The 14,622-nt window shown below is 40.2% G+C and overlaps 1 protein-coding gene across 6 annotated transcripts in view; it reads right to left on the reverse strand.

Annotated features, from left to right (window-relative positions):
* Positions 1–90: 90 nt before the first annotated feature.
* Positions 91–14,622, reverse strand: part of LOC129836534 (E3 ubiquitin-protein ligase MARCHF8-like) — a 179,302-nt gene continuing 164,770 nt past the window's right edge. For all 6 annotated transcript variants that reach the window (XM_055902849.1, XM_055902845.1, XM_055902846.1 and 3 more), the window contains one exon: positions 91–8,403. In XM_055902849.1, the coding sequence (XP_055758824.1) occupies positions 8,099–8,403 (305 nt within the window). In that variant the 3' untranslated portion in view covers positions 91–8,098. The remainder of the gene's footprint in view (positions 8,404–14,622) is intronic.

Here is a 14,622-nt window from a genome sequence, read left to right on the forward strand (position 1 = left end):
TTCTCCTTATAGTTTTGAAAAACTGTTGGTGACAATGAAAGTATATGAGACGCATATTCACTAGCTAAAATGAAAGAAGACATTCCGGTATTCATAATAGCAAACCGTTTAAAGGTTTTCATTTTTATTTGGTTGGTTTTTCAATCTACATACTTTATTCAAACATGGGAAATGAAACAAATCAAAACACATCAATATTTATTTTTTAAAACATAAGTAATTTTTTTCTTACCAAAATTCTACACAGTTACTATTAAAAGGTAAACTCACAGACAAACATGTGGAATGATATATGAAGGAGGGAAACAGTCGTATGTTCAAGTCGAGTCAGTAGTAAAGCACTGTAGTTTTATGCAAGTAACACTTTCTCAGCACAAGGGTTATTATTTTGATGATGGGGCACGGAACGGCTTTCCTTATGGAATGGCTGTTTAAGTTACATCTGTTCTGCAGGAGAAATGTGTGTTCTCTTACATGTTAAATGACTGAATAAACAGACAGACCTCTGCCAGAGTAATGTTACACAGTATGGTTTAGGGGTTTCAATATTCCAGGAACTTTCCCAAAATGGTCAGGTTTTCCAGAAATCTGTGAATATTCCAACCGGGACATCTGGAAAAGGTTGGAATTTGGGGAAAGTTGCCAGAATTGTGCAAATGCTGGGGAAAATGGAGGGCCGTCGTTACAAAGTTATTATAGAGCTTGGCAGTAAAAACTGTTCTCATCAGATAGCTAAGCAAACTACTACATAAAGGTCTGAGGTGAAACATGAAAGGTCAACATCAACAAGTCAACAGGTATGTTCTCTCAAAGAGAGAATTATAGGAGCCAGCTATACATCATCAAACGTCTATCATTTCAAATAATTTATCAATCATGTAATTGTTAATATTTGAAAATCTCAATAATTCTCTGACTAAAATAAATGGATGTATCATTTGAATCCATTGTATTGATCAGGTAAAAGCAGTGGTTATAAATGCAGGTTGAATAACTTATAGAGGGTAGAACTATAGACGTCGACTTAAGAGTAAATTACCTTTAAAAGCCAAGCGCAGTGTGGTTTACTTTAAGCCTGGCCTCAGTGTATTGCCACTCCCTTTCAAAGAGTCTTGAATCCAACAATAACTAAGACAGTGTGAAAAAGTAATGTACAGGAGAACACACAGAGGTGGAATTGGTTTCCAGGGGGAAAGCTCAACTGGAATTGGGTACTGCTAGTATTAGTTGAATAAAATCACAATTTGAAGGGGTCTCTTTTGATGCAAACAAATATTTTTCTTAAAAATAAATAAATACAACACAGAAAATGTAGAAATAATCCTCATGTCTCCAGAGAGTCAACCTCTGGATGAGAGCGACAGTACTAGAGAATTGACCAGGTCAGCTAAGGTAATTGCACTTTTTCTGTCTTATCGTAAAGAGCATCTTGGGGACTGTGTGTCCTAAAATGTACATCGTACATTGGGACTGTGTGAGGGTGTCCTAAAATGTACACCGTACAGAGGGCTGTGTGAACACAGCTGTATAATACAATAATAATTTGTATTAATACATATCTGTGTGTGGTTCTGAGAAAGCATGAGGTCCTTATAACCAAACATGGGGCGGCAGCGTAGCCTAGTGGTTAGAGTGTTGGACTAGTAACCGGAAGGTTGCAAGTTCAAATCCCCGAGCTGACAAGGTACAAATCTGTCGTTCTGCCCCTGAACAGGCAGTTAACCCACTGTTCCTAGGCCGTCATTGAAAATAAGAATTTGTTCTTAACTGACTTGCCTAGTTAAATAAAGGTTAAAAAAAAAAAAAAAAAAAAAAAAAACATGATTCTCAAATACAAAAAAAACATGTTCCATTGTCATACACCAGATAGGTGAAGTGAAATGTGTCGTTTTACAGCGTCAGCCATAGTAGTACAGCGCCCCTGGAGCAAATTAGGGTTAAGTGCCTTGCTCAAGGACACAGACAGATTTTTCACCTTGTCAGCTCAGGTATTCGAACGCTCTACGCTCTAGCCGCTATGCTACCTGCCACCTGCCACTCACAACTCTAATCCCAACTTTTATACAAATTAAGACACCAAATCCCAGAATACAATTGGGGCTTTACATTACAGGAAATCAGATGTTGAAAGAACAATGCTGATTTTGGTTTTGTTTGTCGTCATTGTACAAGTGTCATGGTTGGACCTCTGTTGTTGTCGTGTGTATGTATACACTAGTATAAAATACACTGTTGATAAAAATGTGTGTTTGCTGGAATGGTTGTAAAAGGCCAGAGAAGACCCTGGCATTGCTGTTCTCCCACAGATACAAAAGCACTTACAACAGACTGTAAGCCCAAAACACAGTGTTACCTTGAGGAAACCACAACACCTGTGTTCAGACTGCACTTCCCTACTCCAAACACTAGATGGTGACCCAGTCAGCTCCTCACCGCCAAACTGCTCTGCTGACCGTTCCAATAGTACACGTCCATGTTCTGTCACTGCTCAGCATTTAGATTTTAGTATTGTAATTAAGTCAAGAAATCATGTTCTTGCATTTCTGCGCAGATTGAATTTGACACTATATTAGACTCTTACCAAGTTACATTTGCCTGATATCATTGATGACAACATAAGGTTTTGGCTCTGTGAAACAAGTGTCTCTATTGTCAACATATGGCAACTTTACTGGAGAGAAGCATCAGACATTACTTTAGGAAAAATGTAATCGAAAAATTTATAAATGTGTCTAATCAAAGCCTCATTATGCCAGATGTGAGAAAGAACGATACATCAAGTTAAATCGAATAATGATTAGTGAAACGACAGGTGGGTTAGGGACTGATCATTGTAACTTAGAAAGGGAAGGTTGTTTGACTGTGCAATAGAGACTTTAGATCGACTGAAAAACTTTATGTTGTGTTGCAGGTCTCTGTATCAGGTGTTTGTCTCTCTCTCACACTGGAGTCTCAATAACTGACTGCATGTGTACAACTAGGCTACAGTATAACCCACCCACACTCATCACCATAGTAAAAATAGGATCCGCATTAATAATCATTTATTACATTTCTATAGCTCTTTTCATAGAATCATAGAACAAAAAACAAACAAGCAATATACCATGGCAGGTAAACCAGTAGAGGCCAGGTAAACAATAGAGGCCAGGTCAACCAATAGAGGCCTGGTCAACCAGTCGAGGACAGGTCAACCAGTAGAGGCCAGGTCAACCAGTAGAGGCCATGTTTTTGAAAGCTGTATCCTCTGAAGATAGAGAGGGTCAGTTCATGGCTTGAGTTGAGGGAGCTGGTCAGGGGATGGTAGATGATGGTGATTGGGTGTCTCATAATAATAGGCCCTGTACTCCATGCCTTCTGCCTCTGGACCTCTCATTGGAGGAAAATACACAGACAGTGATCAAATTAATATAATCTTATGTAAATGAGGATTTTAATAATGCCATCTGCATTATCCATCTACATTATCATTATCAGTGTAATCAGAGAAGTCAATTGGCCCACTATAAACTGCCTTGGGAAGAGAGGAGAGGAGGATGACAGGATGAGATAACAGTCTAAATATAGCAAGCTGTAGCTTCCCCAAGGCATCATAAAACCCATAATTACACCAACATAATTAACAACAGATTATTATTAAAAACTGCACATGGAATACCAGAAGTACTGTATAATTCACACAATAGAAAAAACATGACTGATTGGTTGGTTTTCCAAAGGTCATGTTTAGATGATGACAGACATGGGAGATTATCTAGCAATTTCCTGTGACTGAATGGTTGGTAGAAAATGGTTTTAAAAACGTTACATTCTTCTCAGAGCCTTTAAAGAGTTCCAATGGTAGAAGGAGGTAATGTCAGGTGGATGGCTGGATCTGATGTTATCCCAATGTTGTGTTTTGGTTGTATCAACGTTGTATCAATATTGTACCAACCCAACCCAAACAAGATGTAAAAACCCCAGAGCTTGAATAACCAGTAGGCCATATATAGCAATGACTTTCAGTGTTTGTTTTTCTAGATGAAAAGGGAAACGATCATTTTGGCAAAATTCCATTTCCTCCATCATTCATTGCTTTTCTTGATTCCTTTTTTGTCATCCAAGGGTGGGCAGGTGTGTATGTGTCTGTGTGTTGGACAGAAATGTCAAATGTAAAACAAAAGATTTTTCCACAAATCTTCCTGTTTGTTTCTGTATAATTTCCCACACTTACACTGCAAACAAAAATGTGTCCTTAGGACTTCCCGGGAACATCACAAAATGGTCGTCAAGACATTGCGTCATGGTCCTGTGGAGGTTTTGTTTAGTTCCCGGTTGCCAGAACCTGTTCATAAAGTTCCCTAGTGGACATTAAAAAAAAACTATTATAACATTACACTGCGACCAAACCGGGACCTGCACTGATGTCCCCTTATGGATAAGGTCTTGCTGAAACCCTAAAAATAACCTAATGGGAACATTGCTTAATGTCCTAGAGATGTCCTCTGTTTGCTGGGATATACTATAAAGAACTTGACTTATATTAAAAGAGAAAAGGGTTGAGAGGGATGTTGGTGGGAACTAAAAAGTGCTTCAATGCATGGTCAGATCCGATACAATCCAGTCCGATCCGGTCTGATCTGGTCCAGACCAGTACAGACCCAAACCCAGAGGGGCGGGCATGTAGGCCTTAGCGGGCTCTCTGCTGTCAGCGGTATGGTGGCAGTAGTTGGAATGTTCAATGTTCCAGAATGTTCCAAAGTGTTCTAGAATGTTCCAGAGATCCGGCGGCGCTTTAGCCCACGACTCACAGGAAGTACAACCAATAAACCAAACATACAAGCTAACAAACATACAACGAAACAGAAACACTGAAACCTCTGAAGCAGAGTGAGTTCATCTGACTCTGTGTGTGTGTGTGTGTGTGTGTGTATGTGTGTGTGTGTGTGTGTGTGTGTGTGTGTGTGTGTGTGTGTGTGTGTGTGTGTGTGTGTGTGTGTGTGTGTGTGTGTGTGTGTGTGTGTGTGTGTGTGTGTGTATATATATATATAGAGGTGTCTATGGGCTCATCGGGCCCCAGTGGAGAAAGAAGGATGGTCTCAGACGGTGTGGAGACGGTGGGGTCAGGGTGGGACGGTCACACCTCAGGAGAACATCCATACTATAGTCTTTTGTATATCTGCGTGTATGTGTGTTTCACTCTGTGCGCTGATCAGTGGAGGCTGCTGAGGGGAGGACGGCTCATAATAATGGCTGGAACGGAGCGAATGGAATGGCATCAATCCATGTGTTTGCTGTATTTGATACCATTCAAATGATTCTACTTCAGCCATTACCACGAGTCTGTCCTCCCCAATTAAGGGGCCACCATCCTACTGTGGCATTCATGTGTGTGTTTATATACGTTGGTCAGACATGATGTGTCCCTTTTCATGTGTATACGTAGGTCAGACATGGTGTGTCCCTGTGTGTCAGTATTCATACCTCTTGACTTATTCCACATTTTGTTACAGCCTGAATTCATAATGCATTAAATATGTTTTTTCTCGCCCATCTACACATCTACAATACCCCATTATGACAAAGCAAAAACATGAAATACAGAAATCTCTAATTTACATAAGTATTCACACCCCTGAGTCAATACTTTGTAGAAGCACCTTTGGCAGTGATTACAGCTGTGAGTCTTTCTATGTAAGTCTCTAAGAGCTTTCCACACCTGGATTGTGCAACATTTGTCCATTTCTATTTAAAAAATGTATTAAGCTCTGTCAAATTGGTTGTTGATCGTTGCTAGACAACCATTTTCAGGTCATGCCATAGATTTTAAAGTGGATATAAGTCAGAACTGTAACTCAGCCACTCAGGAACATTCACTGTCTTCTTGGTAAGCAACTTCAGTGTAGGTTTGGCCTTGTGTTTTAGGTTATTGTCCTGCTGAAAGGTGAATTCATCTCCTAGTGTCTGGTGGAAAGCAGAGTATCCCAGGTTTTTCTCTAGGATTTTGCCTGTGCTTATCTCCATTCCATTGCTTTTTTATCCTGTAAAACTCCCCATCCTTAACGGTAACAAGAATACCCATAACATGATGCAGCCACCACTATGCTTGAAAATATGAGTGGTACTCAGTAATGTGTTGTATTGGATTTGCCCCAAACATAACATTTTGAATTCAGGACAAAAAGTTAATTGCTCTGCCACATTTTCTGCAATATTACTTTAGTTAGTGCCTTGTTGCAAACAGGATGGATGTTATGGAATATTTTTTATACTATACAGGCTTCTTTCTTTTTGCTCTGTCAATCAGGTAAGTATTGTGGAGTAAACTACAATGTTGTTGATCCATCCTCAGTTTTCTCCTGTCATAGCCATTAAACTCTTTTTTTTTTAAAGTCACCATTGGCCTCATGGTGAAATCCCTGAGCGATTTCCTTCCTCTCAGGCAACTGAGTTAGAAAGAACGCCTTTAACTTTGTAGTGACTGGGTGTATTGATACACCATAAAAAGTGTAATTCATAACTTCACCATGCTCAAATGGATATTCAATGTCTGCTTTTATTTTTTTTAAATGACCAATTGGTGCCCTTCTTTGCGAGGCATTAGAAAACCTCCCTGGTCTTTGTGGTTGAATCTGTGTTTGAAATGCACTGCTAGACAGAGACCTTACAGATAATTGCATGTGTTGGGTACAGAGATGAGATAGTAAATAAATGAAAGGAATTTTTATCCTTATCAATCTATACACAATACCCCACAATGGCAAAGTGAAAATAGGATTTTAGAAATGTTAGCAAATTTATTGATCATCCTTTAGCTGTCTATACAACTTGAATGGAGCCACTTGTAGTAAATTCAATTGATTGGACATGATTTGGAAAGTCCAATAACCGGTTTATTAAAGGACACAGAGTTGATAGTGCATGTCATAGCAAAAACCAAGCCATGAGTTCGAAGGAATTGTCCGTAGAGTTCCGAGACAGGATTGTGACGAGGCATAGATCTGGGGAAGGGTACCAAAAAATGTCTGGAGCATTGAAGGTCCCCAAGAACACAGTGGCCTCCATTATTCTTAAATGGAAGAAGTTTGGAACCACCAAGGCTCTTCCTAGAGCTGGCCGCCCAGCCAAACTGAGCAATTGGGGGAGAAGAGCCTTGGTCAGGAAGGTGAACAAGAACCCGATGGTCACTCTGACAGGGCTCTAGATTTCCTCTGTGGAGATGGGAGAACCTTACAGAAGGACAACCATCTCTGCAGCACTCCACCAATCAGGCCTTTATGGTAGAGTGGCCAGACGGAAGCCACTCCTCAGTAAAAGGCACATGAAACCAAGATTGGACTCTTGAGGAAACCTGGCACCAACCCTATGGTGAAGCATGGTGATGGCAGCATCAGGCTGTGGGGATGTTTTTCAGCGGCAGGGACAGGGAGACACGTCAGGCTTGAGGGAAAGATGAACGGAGCAAAGTACAGAGATATCCTTCATGAAAACCTGCTGCAGAGCGGTCAGGACCTCAGACTGGGGCGAAGAACAACGACCCTAAGCACACAGCCAAGACAACGCAGGAGTGGCTTCGGGACAAGTCTCTTAATATCATTGAGTGGCCCAGCCAGAGCCCATACTTCAACCCGATCAAACATCTCTGGAGAGACCTGAAAATAGCTGTGCAGCGACGCTCCCTATCCAACCTGATAGAGCTTGAGAGGATCTGCAGAGAGGAAGGGTATAAACTCCCCAAATACAGGTGTGTCAAGCTTGTAGCATCATACCCAACAAGACTCAAGGATGTAATCACTGCAAAAGGTACATCAACAAAGTACTGAGTAAAGGGTCTGAATACTTATGTAAATGTGATATTTCAGTTTTTTATATACATTTGCAAAAATGTCTAAAAACCTGATTTTGATTTGTCATTATCTGGTATTGTGTGTAGATTGATGAGGGGGGAAATCAATTTAATCAATTTTAGAATAAGACTGTAACGTAAAACTTTTTGGAAAAAGTCAAGGTATCTGAATACTTTCTGAATGCCTTGTATGTGGGTCAGACATGGTGTGTCCCTGTATGTGTGTATATGTGGGTCAGACATGGTGTGTCCCTGTATGTGTGTATATGTGGGTCAGACATGGAGCACTTCCATACTGTAGTCTTCTGTCTCTGTGTACTGGGAGGAGTTTGTGTCTGACTGGGTGGGGGCCAGAGCCTCCTTGTGCTCCACATTGGGCTCCATGAGGGGAGGCTTCTCCAACATCTGCTTTTTACACGTTTCCGGGCGATTCTGGACATAGATCACCCGGTTGTAGGCCTTGAGTCTTCGCCACAGCTGGATGTAGACTTTACACTGGATGTACATGAAGACCAGGCCGCCAGTGAAGCCGATGGCCACCACCACCAGTTTGGTCCAGAATGGCCACTCCAGGATACCTGGTGTTAGGGTTAGAAAAGAAAGAAAGAAAGAAAGAAAGAGAGAGAGAGAGAGAGAGAGAGAGAGGGAGGGAAAGAGAGAGCGAGAGAGAGAGAGAGAGAGAGAGAGAGAGAGAGAGAGAGAGAGAGAGAGAGACATGTAAAATAAATTGCAAACAGTCACAGCCATAGATACAGTTGAAGTCGGAAGTTTACATACGCTTAGGAAGTCATTAAAACTAGTTTTTCAACCACTCCACAAACTATAGTTTTGGCAAGTTGGTTAGGACATCTACTTTGTGCATGACACAAGTAATATTTCCAACAATTGTTTACAGACAGATTATTTCACTTATAATTGACTGTACCACAATTCCAGTGGGTCAGAAGTTAACATACACTAAAGTGACTGTGCCTTTAAACAGCTTGGAAAATTCCAGAAAATTATGTCATGGCTTTAGAAGCTTCTGATAATTGACATCATTTGAGTCAATTGGAGGTGTACCTGTGGATGTATTTCAAGGCCTACCTTCAAACTCAGTGCCTCTTCGCTTGACATCATGGGAAAATCAAAAGAATCTGCCAAGGCATCAGAAAAATAATTGTAGACCTCCACAAGTCTGGTTCAATCCTTGGGAGCAATTACCAAATGCCTGAAGGTACCACGTTCATCTGTACAAACAATAGTACGCAAGTATAAACACCATGGGACCACGCAGCCGTCATACCACTCAGGAAGGAGACACTTTCTGTCTCCAAGATATTAATGTACTTTGGTGCGAAAAGTGCAAATCAATCCCAGAACAACAGCAAAGGACCTTGTGAAGATGCTGGAGGAAACAGGTACAAAAGTATATATATCCACAGTAAAACGAGTCCTATATCGACATAACCTGAAAGGCCGTTCAGCAAGGAAGAAGCCACTACTCCAAAACCGCCATGAAAAAGACAGACTACGGTTTGCAACTGCACATGGGGACGAAGATCGTACTTTTTGGAGAAATGTCCTCTGGTCTGATGAAACATAAATAGAACTGTTTGGCCATAATGACCATCGTTATGTTTGGAGGAAAAAGGGGGTGGGAAGCACGTGGGTGGTAGCATCATGCTGTGGGGGTGCTTTGCTGCAAGAGGGACTGGTTCACTTCACAAAATAGATAGCATCATGAGGGAGGAAAAGTATGTGGATATATTGAAGCAACATCTCAAGACATCAGTCAGGAAGTTAAAGATTGGTCGTAAATGGGTCTTCCAAATGTACAATGACCCCAAGCATACTTCCAAAGTTGTGGCAAAATGGCTTAAGGACAACAAAGTCAAGGTATTGGAGTGGCCATCACAAAGCCCTGATCTCAATCCCATAGAACATTTTTGGGCAGAACTGAAAAAGCGTGTGCGAGCAAGGAGGCCTACAAACCTGACTCAGTTACACCAGCTCTGTCAGAAGGAATGGCCCAAATTCACCCAACTTATTGTGGGAAGATTGTGGAAGGTTACCCAAAACGTTTGACCCAAGTTAAACAATTTAAAGGCAATGCTACCAAATACTAATTGAGTGTATGTAACCTTCTGACCCACTTTGAATGTGATGAAAGAAATAAAAGCTGAAATAAATCATTCTCTCTACTATTATTCTGACATTTCACATTCTTACAATAAAGTGGTGATCCTAAATGACCTAAGACAGGGAATGTTAACTAGGATTAAATGTCAGGTATTGTGAAAAACGGAGTTTAAATGTATTTGGCTAAGGTGTATGTAAACTTCCGACTTCAACTGTATGTGCTTATCTAGGGTGACGATGCTATAATAATCATTCTTTCAAGTTAAGAGATGGTGAATGGTGAAAGATGAAAGAAATGGGAGTAGAAATAGCACAGTTACAAGTGGAAATCAAACTCGATGGACATCAGAAATAGAGGAAGGACTAAGAACAAACAAGAGAGAACTATTGTAAAGTAGACTGCGTCTGTAAAATGTGTATAAGATGTATAAATTGAAGGTAAAAGCAGAAGTGTTTATCAGTTTACTCCAATTGGGGGATCGGTGGTAGGGTTGCGGGGAATAATAATAAAGGTATATTCTTTAAAAAAGTATGAATGTCTATATAGGTATGTGTATGTATATATGTGTATATGTATGCATACGTGTATGGATATATATATTTACCCCAAAAAATATGGGGGATTGGAAATGATGCAGGCATTTACATTGGAAGCAACATTCTTTCCGCAATATTAAGCTGATCCACCCCTAAAAAAAAGAAGAAAAAAAAAGAAGAAAGAAATGGGAGTAGATAGGGTCAGGTAGGAAGTAAGAACTATCTCAATGAGTCTTTCTGCAATTTCTTGCGTCCTATCGCCTTACCTCCTTCCCAAACAGATTGGAGAAGAAGGTCCAACGTCCCTCCACTCTGGCCTTCTCCAATGCGTTTTAAAAACATTTGACATTTTAGTAATTTAGCAGACACTCTTATCGAGAGTGACTTACAAGTTAGTGCATTAATCTCAAGGTATAGACAACCACATATCACAGTCATAGTAAGTCAAACTTTCCTCGCTATTAGCAAAGTCAGTGCTATTAAGAAAAGTGCAAGAAAGGCATGGGTGGGTTTTCTTTTTGTCCTTATGGGGGGGGGGATTATTTCAGATGGAGGCGAGGAGAAAGGTTGAGAGGAATCAAGAAAAGATTAAATGAGAATGGCGCTTGACTTTATTACGGCCTCGTAACCAATTATGCTTTGTAACGTTTCCACCGTCGTTTCCTATGAGTAAAAAGGGCTTCTGGACATCAGAACAGCAATCACTCGACTTGGATGAAGATTTCGGCGGCACAGGACATACTGCTCATTTCGGACCAGGCCCTAATCCCAGACACTTGCTAGAGAAAGAGATGGCTATATGTGGCTCGTTTCAGGAAAGTAAGCATATGTCGCGCATCACTACTTCACAGGAGAGCCATTTGAACGTAAACGTTTAAAAAAAAAATCTAAATGTGTTTTTTGGCAGAAATGCCTTCCGGAACATGTGAACTTCCATGTGCCTTAATAACAAACTTGTATGCAATCTGTAAATATGAATACATTTGTTAAATTAGGAGCCTAATTGGTTTAACTACAGAAAAAGACAGCAACATTCCAGCTAGCCATGATTGGCTGAGATAATGAGTGGGCTGGACATGCCGAGAGATGAGTTCGGATTGGTCTGCCATGTAGCATGCCATGTACTCTGTCTATAACATGAGCTGGTCAGTATGTGTAGGTAATCCTTTCTAATGCAACTTTTTTGAAAGATATCACGTAGTAGAACTGCATAAGTGTTGCTCTCCACTTTCTGGAGGACACGAGTTTTAAAATCCGTGGAATTAGAGTATAATAGCTAAGGAGATGGAGAAAAATTCTGGCGTTTGATTGCAAATATGCAGATGGAGTTGAAAAGAGGAAACACAGATGTCTGTTGTATAAAACACCTGTCTCCGGATTCCATCTTCCAACTAAGAGCAACCATGGCCTTCCGTGACAGAGAGGGGGAAGCGTCCATCCATGTAATAAGGGTAAGATAGTCTAGCTAGCTACATTTTCAGAGACTATGTTAAATTTCAAATTATAACCTGTTTGGTTAGCTATCTGCAGATTCATGCAGGGTAGTAACGCTATGAGTTGGGACTATGGTTCATTGTTTAGCTAGCTAGCTACATGTCTAAACAAAATACTCCACTATGCAAGTAACTATTTCAATAGAATGTTTATGATGTTACTGCGACAACTGTTGATACATGTATCTTGTAAATTCACTCTGGCTAGCTGGTAAATTCGGTCTGGAAATCTACCGATTTCAGAGCACTCTCGTCTGAGTCAGGGATACAAACTAGTCACCTTTCGGCGAAATTCGCCATTTAGAATCCAAAATAGGTGATCCACGTGATTCGTTTAGATCCGATTAGAAAAGTTTGGGGGGGGTTGGATCACTACTGGCTGTAAGCGAATGAGTGATGCGCGTTTGGGGAAATACTGGCTGTATCCAAGGCTCAGCCAATCATTTACATAACAACAGAATGCAGCGCTGCACGTGACTGAAGAAAGAAGAGACAACCAATTTACTACAGCATCAGTGCGTGTTCTGGGAAGTAAAGGTAACGTTAGGTGAGAAGCCTGACCACGGAGACGGGGATGAGAAGTTTGGTGGGGATGGCATTTGGAAAGTTTGAGGTGAGGGAGAAAGTATGGTGGAACAAGTATTAGCATTTTTAAGTATCTTGCTAGCTGGATCGAATTTTCTGTTAGATAGCCAAAGAAATGTTGAGCAACATTAGCCAACTTATCTGATCAAATTATTTAGTTTTTGGTGTGAAAATTAGCTTGCTAATAAAGTCAGAGAGCTAACATTAATAACCTAACCAATTCGCCATAGTATTAACTGGTGTACGGCTCAAGTTATAATGCGTTAGTTGCTTACGGACCCTGGCAATCTGTGTGAAATGTTAATGAACTAACCACTAGCTGTTAAATAATGTTTTCCCTCTACAGTATATGGTTAATATTTTAGACTGCGAGAATTAGGTGAAAATGAGGTGTTGCTTGTTAAACAAGTGGATTCAGGGATCTAGTGTAGCTGGAGCTGGGCCTGGCTTAAGCTGGTGCCGCTATACAGGTGAAAGGAACACCACACACTTTCCCTCTTTCTCACTTTTGCTGGCACATTGTAGAACAGATATCCACAGGCAATGTCTATAGTGGCCACCATGTGTGCACTATCGATGTCTATAGTGGCCACTATAATAGAGCAAAAATAGAATGCCTGTTTGTTTCATTCTATTTCTACTTTATGATGTTTTTTCCCCAAGTATAATATTTATGTGTGCGGTCACAAGTGTTCTATTATAAAGGCTGTCATGGTAACAAGTGTTCTATTATAAAGGCTGTCATGGTCACAAGCGTTCTATTATAAAGGCTGTCATGGTCACAAGTGTTCTATTATAAAGGTTGTCATGGTCACAAGTGTTCTATTATAAAGGCTGTCATGGTAACAAGTGTTCTATTATAAAGGCTGTCATGGTCACAAGCGTTCTATTATAAAGGGTGTCATGGTCACAAGTGTTCTATTATAAAGGCTGTCATGGTAACAAGTGTTCTATTATAAAGGCTGTCATGGTCACAAGTGTTATATTATAAAGGCTGTCATGGTCACAAGTGTTCTATTATAAAGGCTGTCATGGTCACAAGTGTTCTATTATAAAGGCTGTCATGGTCACAAGTGTTCTATTATAAAGGCTGTCATGGTCACAAGTGTTCTATTATAAAGGCTGTCATGGTAACAAGTGTTCTATTATAAAGGCTGTCATGGTCACAAGTGTTCTATTATAAAGGCTGTCATGGTCACAAGTGTTCTATTATAAAGGCTGCCATGGTCACAAGTGTTCTATTATAAAGGCTGTCATGGTCACAAGTGTTCTATTATAAAGGCTGTCATGGTCACAAGTGTTCTATTATAAAGGCTGTCATGGTCACAAGTGTTCTATTATAAAGGCTGTCATGGTCACAAGTGTTCTATTATAAAGGCTGTCATGGTCACAAGTGTTCTATTATAAAGGCTGTCATGGTAACAAGTGTTCTATTATAAAGGCTGTCATAGTCACAAGTGTTCTATTATAAAGGCTGTCATGGTAACAAGTGTTCTATTATAAAGGCTGTCATGATCACAAGTGTTCTATTATAAAGGCTGTCATGGTAACAAGTGTTCTATTATAAAGGCTGTCATGGTCACAAGTGTTCTATTATAAAGGCTGTCATGGTCACAAGTGTTCTATTATAAAGGCTGTCATGGTAACAAGCATTCTATTATAAAGGCTGTCATGGTAACAAGTGTTCTATTATAAAGGCTGTCATGGTCACAAGTGTTCTATTATAAAGGCTGTCATGGTCACAAGTGTTCTATTATAAAGGCTGCCATGGTCACAAGTGTTCTATTATAAAGGCTGTCATGGTCACAAGTGTTCTATTATAAAGGCTGTCATGGTCACAAGTGTTCTATTATAAAGGCTGTCATGGTCACAAGTGTTCTACTAAGTGTTCTATTATAAAGCTGTGAGTTAGGTTCACATTAACCACTTATTTTACACACAGAGACTGATCATGTAGATCATATTCTTTGTTGTTTAATTAGTTAAAACCGGCATTACTCCCTAGCATGGAGTTCAGTGCAACAAAAAACAGTGTCACCTTTTTGGGCCCTCAGCAGTTTG

This window comes from Salvelinus fontinalis, chromosome 37 (assembly GCF_029448725.1).
Source record: "Salvelinus fontinalis isolate EN_2023a chromosome 37, ASM2944872v1, whole genome shotgun sequence".
Classification (NCBI taxonomy): Eukaryota; Metazoa; Chordata; class Actinopteri; order Salmoniformes; family Salmonidae; genus Salvelinus; species Salvelinus fontinalis.